Source organism: Myripristis murdjan, chromosome 14 (genome assembly GCF_902150065.1).
Source record: "Myripristis murdjan chromosome 14, fMyrMur1.1, whole genome shotgun sequence".
NCBI classification, from domain to species: domain Eukaryota; kingdom Metazoa; phylum Chordata; class Actinopteri; order Holocentriformes; family Holocentridae; genus Myripristis; species Myripristis murdjan.
The window spans coordinates 30312049-30324262 of record NC_043993.1 but is presented as its reverse complement, the minus strand read 5'-3'; the positions used below and the strand labels follow the sequence as shown (position 1 = coordinate 30324262).

Sequence of the window (12214 nt, the reverse complement as noted above, 5' to 3'; positions counted from 1 at the left end):
TGGTTCCCTAGTATCTGGCTTTAGGAGAGAGCTGATAATGTTCACAAATACTTACTGACATGTCCAAGTACACAGGAATGAATGAATCATTTCTGGGTAGTGCTTCCCTCCCATGTCCCAAGTTGATTGACTTTTTTGTTCAAACTGTTCCGCCTTCTTAAATGGTGTGAGCAATAGCAGGGAGTCTTTGTATTACAGTGTAACCAGTAGGTAATGGATTGTAAACACACCTAAACTCTGTTTAATCACCTTTTTTATGTTCAGAAGAGAGTTTAAAAGTCTTCTAGGGCTAATATAAACTTTTACAACAAAAATTCACATATCATTATAAAAATATCATTATAAAAATGTCATAGTTTTTTTTTTTTTTTTTTTTTTTTAAGAGTAATACCATAACTGATTTTTGCCTACATTGTTTCTGGTTTTCTTTACATTTATCAGCAACTGCAGGTCACATTTAACTCATCCTTTATTAGTCACCAAATCTCTGAGTGATTTCTTTGCCTCGTCGGTCATCACCCAGCAGCACTGGTTAATCTGATCTCAAAAGTTCAACCAGTGTCATTTTTTATGCCTTCAAATTCTTTTCTGCTGTCAATTAATTTGATAACTTGTCACTCGGTTCTTGTAAGAGCTGCTCTACATAGCAGTCATATCAGCTACAGAAACATGTAATGGATAAAATGTGTGAGATTTTCAAGTCCTCTAGAATATCCAGGTATAAATACTGTTTTATTTGACCCCTCCTTGCAGACACAGCAAGGGCCTTGGGGCTTTTGGAGGAGTATTGCTTAAAACTGAGGAAGCCTGAGGAACAGCAGCTCAAAACTGCCATTCAGAGAGTGATGGTGATCTTCAAAAGCAACCTATTTGAAGCTCTTCTTGGTAAGTCACTCTTCTGACAAGCTATCTGTACTCTTTCAAGTTCATACAGTAATGCAGGCCTGGGCATGAAAAATATCATTTCAAAGCCATTTCAAACACAGTTGGAGCAGTATTGCACATTATTAATGTATTGACAATACTGTATCTGTATCCGTACTTGGAGTGGGCGGGGCCGAAACTGGAAGTGGGTTGGGGCGCATATCTCACGTGACGTTTTCGCAAGGGTGATGAGGCGATGATCAAGCAGATCATCTTCGAAATACCAGCGGAGACAACAAGAGACAAACCGTTGTCTGTGTGAGATCAGCCAACGGGGAAGTGACAACACGTGGTGACAGCTCGGACGTCAACATGTCGATGGACGGCGGAAATCAACAAGTTCAGTCCAATAAACAGGAATCAAAACAGACAAACACTGCGGCGAACGTTATTGAAAATCCGTCGGCACACACACACTCTCCTAAACGCGAGGTGTGCCGTGCGTTTGGAAATCTAAATTGCTATTAAACTTCAACTCCAAACAACTGAGAACAATTAATAGAATACTAATTTGTTTCTGCTGTGTATTTGTGTTATTTCACTGCAGCAGATCAGTTAGTTCAGTTTGGAGAGCGGGGGGTACACACATTTGTTTGTTTAAGTGTGTGTGTGTGTGTGTGTGTGTGTGTGTGTGCGTGCAAATGATACACAAAACAAAGAGCAATCTTTTAACAGAAAAGCACAACTTGCTCTACAGTGTGATGTGCATGTATCTGTGTCCAAAAAAAAAAAAAATAATAATAATGATAATATTTCACTACTCACATAATTGGGATGGGACAGGAAAAAAAAGTCAGTGGCAGTGGGACAGGAATAATAAAAATAGCAGTTCAGTTTTGATATGTGAAGATACAATTCTGATATGAATGAATGTGGTTTTGTTTATTTTTAACATAATTAAAGTCATTTTTTAAAATCCTGTCTGCCCTGGTGGCTCTTGGTGGGTCAGCCTACTGACCAAAAACTGGAATTTTACAAATCTGTACATAAATGCCCAAATAATAATAATAAAAAATAATAATAATATTAGTAACAATCACAAATTAAATTAAAACAGCAGTAGACTGCAGATCTCCTCTAGGTGAAGCTCTCCTTTTTTAAACTACAAGCTACATCTTATTCATGTCATTCAAAAGTAATAATTCCCCTTTAAGGATGAAATATTTAATGTTTTTAAAAATTATTATGATATGCATGTGCGTTTGAGGATGGAAGACACACACATTTACTGTGAGACTCTCAGATCCACACACACACACACACACTGATGGTTTAGCAACGCAAAATGGAAACAGAGTGAAATACATACTCTAGTGCTTGTTACTGTCACATAATTAGTTTTTTTTTTCTCTTGTTATTTTACTGTACAGTTTCACAGTTCAGTAAATAATTTATTCGTGCTCACGTCGGGCAGCTGCTCAATGACATTTTCACTCTGCTCACTCTTTCACCGTTTTTTTTTTTTTTTTTGCTGTAGTCTGTCGCCAGGGAGCGGCAACATATGAAAGGTTATGGATTTTTGTGTTAATTATTCCTCCACGGAAAAAGTCATGTCACACACAACTCGTTGCATTTTCTTTTATCCCGTTACACCTCCGAAATCGGCAATCGCATCCTCTCTGTTTAAAGATCAGGATGAATCAGTTTGCTCTGCTGTGAATGAACAGCGCACCAAACAGCCTTTTACTGGATGCAAATCAAAGTGGTGGCGAAGCTTTCGCCCAGAGAAAGCCAAGTTTGCCACCATTTTTCTGATTTTTTTTTGTTTTGATTAAAGATTTTTTTTTTTATGGACAGGAAAAGGCAGGCGAGAGGACGCCTCGTTATATCTCATCTAAGCTGATAAAGAGTGAAAGGAAGGATTATGACTCATTAAAAGGAATGTGGGATATGATTTATGGATAAAATCAACATCAATCTAATGTTTAAATTGAGTGAAAACAAGACAGACAACATTTTTTTATTTGGAACTGAGGTATTACTATAACTGAGAATGAAATAGTTTTTTATAGGGATGAGCGAGTACACCACTATCTGTATCTGTATCTCTATCTGTATCTGTTCAACCATCTACGTTATCCGTATCCGTATCCGTACTCAGAGCAGGTGGGGCATAAACCGTAAATGGGTGGGGCTTAAACCGGAAGTTGGTTAGGTTTGACTGGAAATAGGTGGGGCTTAACCGGTATGTTATTTTAAGCCCGAAATTGATACAGGTTGATCAGAAGTTGCTATATTTATTGTTCATTAGAAAACTGTTTACAGTACAGCCTCAGAATTGAGCTTCAGATCAATGTTTTTGATCATAATAGTAAACAAACTATTTACAGAACAAGTTTTTTATAAACACAGAACATGAATATTCTTAAGTGCATCAATGAATACAACACATGCAGTAGGCAATATATATATATATATATATATATGTATATCTATCTATCTATCTATCTATCTATATGTATATGTGTGTGTGTGTGTATATAAAGCTTAATTTGTAATATTTATACTACTACTATTGCGTGCAGCCAAAATAAAATGTTAATAACAATGAACTTTGTGTGTTCAGCTAATGTGTGTGTGTAAGTGGCGTGTGTGTTAAGACTGTGACTCTGCACCGCGTCCGGTACAAGCAAAGTTTTCCAACAGACTTTATATCAAAAATCGGCTGGTAAAAGCGAGCAGATGATAAAAAAAAAAAAAAAAGAGCGGTGTGTCGGCAGTGAGAGATGCAACGCGAGTCGCATTCAGCCCTAACCCTAACCCTAATCCTAACTCTGCTCAAAAGCAGCGCGTCTGTTACCAGCCAAGTTTAGCAGAAACTCTACTGACTATCAGTGATTACAGACTGAGGGAAGAGCGAGCTGAAAAAAACCTGACCGCAACTGAAGAGAGACGCGACGTGAGCTGTCACACCTGAGTGAGGGACAGAGAGGCTGTCACTGTGTGTGTGTGTGTGTGTGTGAGTGGCACGGTGCAGTGAACTGTGTGTGTGTAAGGGAGGGATGCTGTGTGTGACTGGCCTATCATACAACATGGACACAGTCAGCTATTCAACGAGTTTCATTCATCACGAGCGCAGATATTGACTGATATTACTCGGATCATACTCTTACTAGTACTCATGCTTTATCTGTACCGGATACTCGTTTCAGCCGAGTATCCGGCTCGTCCCTAATTGACAAGTCTGCTATAATCCTCCCCAATATTATAAAGCAATGATAGCCTACATGCTTCCACCATGGGATGACGTGTGAAGTAAATTATTTTAATTACTAATTACAATACAGTGAAAATATGGATCATACCCTGCCTGCGGTCTCCATTTATTGCAGCAGTAATTTGAACAAAGTTAAGGCCTCAGAGGTCAGCAAGTGCATGTGGAGGAATCATTGTTCATTGTCAAATCTGTCAGCCTGTGTTTCACTTTCCTAGAGCAGCACATTTTCAGGTTCCAGGCTTTCTTTGTGAAATTAAGTTATTTTTAACTCTGCCGATTTAGCATTACTTGCTTCAGAGTGCCTCCGGTATTTTTAACATGCTCCATGTCGTGTGCTCCACCCTTGTTGAGTGTCTTTTGCACTCAGAGTAGTTGTGAGTGTTCATGACTTATGGATTCATTATGGATTTATTAGAAATTGTATCATAGAGGTTGGCCTTGAAGACAGATACTGAATCTAACGTGAACCTGGACCAGAATCCTTGCCTCAGGAAACATACAACTCTAACAATATGAAAATGATAACCTCTATTTGGTCGTTAGGAGTCCTTGGGGCCCTTGATTACCCACAATTACCAGTTGTCCAACTTCTCTCAGACAGATAATAATTTTGTCAGACTACCACAGGTTATAAGTTAAGGGATTAGACAAATAAAATATTGATCCATAAAGTAATGTCGCTTATTTATAACAATTTGTTTTGAGCTGACTGATTTGTTTGTTCTTTATCACAATTTTCATGAAAAAAATCTATATATAACATTTTATTTCTCATCCCCACAGAATGCAGGCTCTCCTGCTGGGAGACAGTCACCTCTGACAGGGAAGAGAACTGAACTCTGAGTTGAATATTATCTATTAAGTATGACATAGTTTATAGATCTCGACTGCATTTGTAGCTGCCATCCAGCTAACTGCTGGATGACATGTAAGTGACATAAATGGCAGGAAAGTTTCAGCATTTGAGCTTTCTGTAGCAATCAGGTTTTTTAGTCAAACTGTACACAAATGACTAACTTCTTGTATTCCCTTATCAGTTGAGCGTGGTAGTTCGTGGTCAGTTCAGTTTTAAGACAAATAACTCCAAAATATCAAATGACATTGTGGCTAGTGTCTCATCCTATATTGTTTATGTCCCAGAAGCACCCTACGTCCCTTGGATGTTTCCATCCTACAGCCAACCTTCCCACACCTCCAAGGCCCTGTTGTGCTTAGCCCTGTTCATAATGCACCACGCTGCAGCCCTGATTGCAGAGTGCACTTACCTAGCAGCCCAGACAGATGAGTGGTCATGCTATAGGGCTCCATTCAGGCGCTCCGGGTTAGCCCTTTAGTCTCCACTCCACTCACTAAGAGTTTGACCGCCTATCTCTCTCTGTGCGGTTCTGCTGTTGCCATTTTCCAAGCCACAGAGACCCAAACTAACCTATATGCCATAGAAATTGATTCCATTATCCGTTGCATTGGTGACATTGATTAAATGGCTCAAATTGGTAGCACAGCATGTAGACAAACCTTTCAGGGAATGAACCGGACCCATGTGCATAATTGGCTGCAGTTCTTTGCAAAGCTGTTTGAGTTTGGCGTGGAGCCAGGCTCAAGTTGAAATATTTCTATTATGCAGTAAAGCTCAGATACAATGGCTATAAATATGCCTCATCCACTGACTTTTTGTTTTTTGTCTGATGTACAAAAAAAGTTTCACTTCATTCATTTGTGTGAAGCGATGAAATTCAAATCACTGAAAATATCTTATTTTAAAAAGTACTCAACCTTTTTTTCCATTTGGGACAAAATTCTGCACGTGTAATACTGTAGTATTTTATTGGGCTCTGTCTCTACAGTAAAATGTAGTTTATGGTCACTAGCTGTTGGGGTGGTGTGGCTCAGTGGTCGTTTGGTAATTAGAGGGTTCCTGGTTCGATCCCTGGCTGCTCCAGTGTGTCTGCTTTGACACACTAAACCCCTCACTGCTCCTGATGGGCAGCCTGGTACCTTGCATGGTAGTCTCTGCCATCAATGTGTGAATGGGTGAATGTGAAGCCTACATTGTAAAGCGCTTTGAGTGGTAGAAAAGAAAAGTGGACTAGAAATGTGTTATTGAAGTACAGTCCATTTCGATTTGCTAGTTATATTACGGTCAGTTTTAATTGAGAAACACTACTGTCACATTCACATTTTTGATTCTGATAGAATCTCGAACATGCTGATGAAAGATGAGACTACAGTCAGTGTTCAGACAATCAAAACTTTCCATGTGAGATATGCCTACACCTTGTTCTCCATAGTGTTCTTTACGTGGCATTCACACAGAATTCGGCAATCCGGTGATTCGCCGCATCGTTGTCTGGCAGTGTGGGCGTGTCACTACGTGGGCTGTCTGTCTGCCCATCTGTATACTGTCTGCTGATTTGGTTTGATTGCTGGCTTGTGCGATTGGCCACCAGAGCGTGATGTTGTGTTGTGTTCTGGCAAAAGTTGAATCTGGCTCAACTTCTCGCTGGACGGCTGCTGCAGTTTTTGCCAGATCACCCTATGGCATGCACTGCTGGCACCCTGCAGAGCACTGCCGGACTGACCACTGCCATCCCAACTTCCCTGCCACTTTAGGAGTGACTCACTGCAGCAAATGTTGCAGCTTAGACTGAAGTAGCAGCTGAGATTTTTGGCCTGGCATTGGAGAGATGGGGCAGTCCAGCAGCAGTATGGCAGTGTAACCTAAGATGCAGACAGTAACACCGATTAGAGAGGAAGTTGCTGTTTTCTCTGCTTATGTCAGACCCAAACAACAGTCAAAATGACAGTGGGGGCCAGCATCAGCCAAATAGCAGGAAACAAGATATTAATGCACTTGTCATGAAGGTTGTGACCCCACTAAAGTGGTGGAAGGAAAATGTGAAAAGATTTCCCACACTGACCACAACAACTTCCACGTCAGCCCCATCTGAGCCACAGGGAACCTTCTCTTGATGCAGAACATATAGAAATGCTGATGGGCCTCCATGACAAACCAGGCTCTTGTGGAAGGTGAAACTCTTCATTAACATATGTGAACACATTCTGAAAAAATGTAGATAGTCAAAAACATCTTGATTGAGTCAATTGAGTGAATTTGATTGAGCTGATTTGAAAGGGGGTTCATATGCTGGTATTTATTGGTAAAATAAGATTGATAGATGGATTTACTAGTAGAATAATTGTCATAAATTGCTCTGTTTAGCCATGGTGTAGCCAAAAGTTTTTTTTTTTTATTCTATCTACTTTATCTTTTAATTTACTTCTAATTGGTGACCTGGACTATGGTATCTCTTACCATTTGTATTACCTCTGACTTTTATTACCTATACATCTGTAGTTGGATGGGGGTGAGATTTTTCTCCCGTTACTTACATGTGTCCTGGACCTGGATCTCTCAAAAAGTTTTGATTTTATGGCCAAAGGGGAGATGTGGTGGTCATCAGCATCTTCAGGCACAGCAACATATTGACTAGATTTTCATTAGAAATATGAATCACCTGAAAATCACTTACTTTTGGTGATGTATTTGAGGTGCAATATAATTTGATATAATATAATTATAATAATAATATAATATAAAATTTGTGGTGCTGTGTTTTTATTTTTACGGTGCCACTTTTTCTGCACCTATTGTGCCTCCCTGACAAGAACATTAGCTTCTTGGGATAAGCTGGTCTGAGTTCTCCTCTTCAATATGAAAATGTCAGTACGTCATGGTGGTGAGTGCAGTGCTTTTAAGGGGAATGAGAATGAGCTGATTTGATTCGTCAGGACTGATGCCAGCCCCTACCTCTCCTGATAATGTATTCCTAATTCAGCCCCTTTCACCACTGTGCTGCTGGTGTACCTCCACTACTCTAGCACCATGGGTCACAAAATTACCCAAATTCTTTGGTCTTGCCCAAGTGAGTTGGTGCCGTGAACATGTGTAACTGGCTGCACTTGCACTATGATTCAATAAAACAAGACTGTTAAGGTTTAAAGTGAAAACAAGGAAATTTATGAGTGAGATACGAGCTTTCTCTGAAATAGCAGTGAGTCAGATGTCAAACTGTACCTCTGAGTTGGGAGTTTACAGCCTTTCAATATAAGCTGTGGGCAGACCATTTGTTGTTCTCAATTGGAAGAAACTGTTGTTTACAGCTTCTAATACAGTAGTGAGACTTCTGACCACAACCTTTTGAAAACATTTCAACAACTGCACAGTGTTAGGTAGACTTTGTCAGTACCTCAAGACTAGCTTGCTGGACAACATTAAGTTTGTCAGCCATTTCTTGTGCTTTTTGTCTGTAGTGTGCACATTCAGAAAGCCTAAGCACACTTTCAGAATAATCTTTATCGTCGTTAGGCCTGAGATGAAAACCACTAGCTTGCCTGTGATTTTTAATGTTGGTCCGATTTAATACAATTTACCCACATTTTGTAAATCATGTGGGGGTACTAAAGATTTCATAAGATATAGTCAAAATCCTTTGATTTTCAAATTTGAATTTTTTTGTTGAAAATCCCATATCCTACCTCATTTTCCCTCAACGATTATAACTGACAATATATACAAGCTACTGATTTCTATGTTGCCTATGTACATGTGTACCCTTTAGTAATACCGGTACTTAGCAACATGTTTTGCTTAAATTCTCTTCTCCACCTTACTCAAAGGGGAACTCTAATGCAACTCCTTACCACAGATTTTCTGTCTGATTGAGGTCTGGACTTTGACTAAGTCATTCCAGGATATTGATTGTTCTTTTTTGGCCATTCCTTGGCAGCTTTGAGTGGACTTTACATTGTTGTCATGATGAATAATGAGTGTGGTGGGAAGCAGGTCTGGGGAAAGAATGTAGTGGGCGCTGAGGCTAATTTTATTAGTGGTCAAACAAGCAGGTAACTGTATTAGAAACTAGGAAAAAGATGCGAGCCCTGTGTCCGGTGGGAGGGTAAAGGGAAAGGGCCACAGTCCTACAGGGGAGGCAGGTGAATGTGCGGTCGATGTCAGCGGAAAGAGGTGATGTTGTAGGGGAAGGTTGGGTGGGGGCTCCGGCAGTCTGGTTTCAGCTGCTGTAATCTGAAGGAAGAAATAAAGAGCAGAGAGAAATACCGGTCATATACTTAAGCCTCAGACTCCAACAGCCTATTCTTATGGCAGGCATGTAACTTTTGAATGGATTCATGCGACACCATAGATTGGCCAAAGGCAGGGAGTGGGTCGAAGCGGTGTGCATGATCAACTTTTGGTGACTATCCGACATGTGGAACTGGCATATATGGACAATTGCTTGGTGTTGGTGTGTATTTGTTGTATTTAGTGCTTTCTAGTTTCTACTGAATTTCAAGAGCAGCTGCATCTGCACATGCTGCTGTTTCAAGTGAAGTGAAACTGGGGTCGTACCCCTTAGATAAAATGCAAAATGTCTTTTGTGCGTGCTGGCGTCTGTTGTCAGTCGAGAAAATGATATCTCTTCCTGTTCTGCAGTGTATTCCTCCATATGATTATTGAACACTGGTATGAAAAAATGCTGTCTAGTGTAGAATGATGCAGGTAGTGAGCGAGGAGAAACATGAAAAACTCCCTTTGGGGCTCCCCAGCAGCTCACTGGATAAGAGCATGTACCGCTTGTTAAGGTTGAGTCCTGATCGCAGCGTCCTGGGTTTGAATCTGACCTGAGGCAGTTTGCTGCGTGTCATCTCCTCTCTCTTCCCTGCCTTTCCTGTCTTTCTCTGCTGTGACTGTCAAAAAAAGCAGAAATGTCAAAAAATCATTAAAACAAAAGAACAACTCCCAAACTCCCTTAAAAATCTGCTTGTTTCATGCATATTTTGGTTACCTGCAAAGTATTATCCCTCAAAGCATAACTCAGGATTTATATGTTGTGTATTTTAATCGCTACTCTTCAATGCACTGTGCATGTAACTCACTGAATTTCTTATTATTCCCTTTTATATTTAGTATATAAATGGGACACATGAGCTATCCCCACAGTGCTCTTCCATCAAAGTACACCACTGTGCCAGTGGGTTTAAGACAAATGTAAAATTTCAGATTTTAGAAATATAAAGAAATCCCAAGTCATATTTTATGAGGTATGCAAGATTTTTGAACAGACCTGGACCCAGTGTTGTCTTTACTCGCTGTGCCGAGAGGTGTTGGCCACAAATAAGGCCAATGAGGTGAACAATAAGAAAATAATACATTAGAAAACATATAGGAAGTGTTTCTTGTAAGGTTATCCAACATATTATTGAGTAATAGCATATATACAAGCTACCTGTCACTGCTAGTGTTCACTGTTAGCTTGAAGGCCAGCTAATCATGATAGAATAAACAAGCAGCCTTGACACACTCCTCCAATATGTAATGGTGTTGGTTAGTCTGTTTCACCCACTGCATTTCAACAACCTCTGAAGATATTTCCTGGTTATAATGTACTTCAGGAAAACAAAAATATTATACATTGAACCTTTAAAGGTTCCTTTTGGCCTAAATAACTTCCCTGATGTGCTTCCTCTTTGCATAGTCATCCGTCTTGAATGGACAACTTAACTGAGGCAAGGTCCCGGCGGTGCCACATTTCCTCTAAACCTCTTGTTTTGTTTCCTTGTTGCCATGCTTGTCTCTGCACATCGACACAGTATACAGTAAAAAAAATAGTATGGTTCAATTGATTGATTAGGTGATCTCAGGTGAAGGCAAAATAGTTGTGTTGTTTGTGCAGGCTTTCAAATGTGATAAGTTAAATCTTAACACCATCACACACCCCATTGTAAGTGTTATGCACACCGACATGGCCAAGTTTTAGTTTTTTAACATTGTCAGTATTTAGTACACTAAATAAAAGTGAAAAAGTCTGATTTGATGGGTTCCTATTACAGACCTAAAGGTTATAAAAACTCAAATTTGAAAGCGTGTGTGCTTTTGATTTCTGCTGTGCTTGCAGTATATAAAACTGCCTTTCCTTGTGACTCGTGAACTTGTACTGCAGCAGTCTGAGATATAAAATGAAACACTTTGTATGATATGATCTCTTGATTCAGAATTTTCTTTTATATGTTGACTTGACTGATTTGACTTGCTTCACTACTGTGCTTTTGCACAGCAATGAAGTAGTGCTATGAGAAACTATTTCTTGATTATTACAGTTTTTCCCCTTCAAATATATTTCTTTCACTTCTTTTAAAACTGTTATAGAATAGTACTTGGCTTTAAATCAGGTTGCAAAAATTCAGAATTAATCTGTTTTCCAAACAATAGAGTCACTGTGTGGATGGGCTGCATTAGGACCCCTTTTTTAATTTAATTAGTGCATTACATAAAATGTATAATCTTTCTCTACATGCACTTTGAATGCTTACATAATATCCTGGAACAGATGTTCTCTAGGAACATAATCATATCTTGCATTTATGATGCTGTGCATGAAAACTTTATTTCCACGCTGGGCCACAAGCTGTCGTTAGAAAGCAGTTTTGATTAGTATATATCTTCTCACCAACACAATGTAGAGCAAACCAGTTGGTTCAACTTTTTGACGTCTTAAAAACTTAAGTATGGGATAACGTTAATCAGAGGCCATCACTTCTTATCAGGATATTGAGCCAGAGCAGCAAGAAGCTGTGACAGATGTTGACTGGCATTTTGTTTTAATTATCAGACTGTAATTATCGACCTAGCCAAGACACAATTCCTCTGAAATTAATTTTCATAGATGGTTGTACGATTTTCATCAATCAACTCTCGTCTTTTAGCGTACATGCATTTTTATCATGCACACTTCATACCAGTGAATACACTCAAACAGTTGATGGACCCCAAACATCTTACGGATTCCTCAGACAGTCATGAGGTAACAATAAGTCCAGCAGTGCAATCAAACACAGTTGCCACTCTGCCATGGAACAAATGCCTCCTGAAATAGATGTAATCATCTTACAAAGCATTAGGTGCTGTCTAATCTGGCCAGTGGCGTTGGTGCTCCAGCTAAACCCCATCACTGCAGAGTGGATCCGTGTGTGGATTAACCCATTCATCATCCCCACTACTCCCAGTGCCAGGCTGCA

At 39.6% G+C, this 12214-nt stretch overlaps 1 protein-coding gene across 14 annotated transcripts in view; it reads left to right on the top strand.

Annotated features, from left to right (window-relative positions):
* dlg2 (discs, large homolog 2 (Drosophila)) overlaps positions 1 to 12214 on the top strand; it is a 222527-nt gene that overhangs the window by 2016 nt on the left and 208297 nt on the right. For all 14 annotated transcript variants that reach the window (XM_030069235.1, XM_030069238.1, XM_030069246.1 and 11 more), the window contains exon 2: positions 754 to 885. In XM_030069235.1, the coding sequence (XP_029925095.1) occupies positions 754 to 885 (132 nt within the window). The remainder of the gene's footprint in view (positions 1 to 753; positions 886 to 12214) is intronic.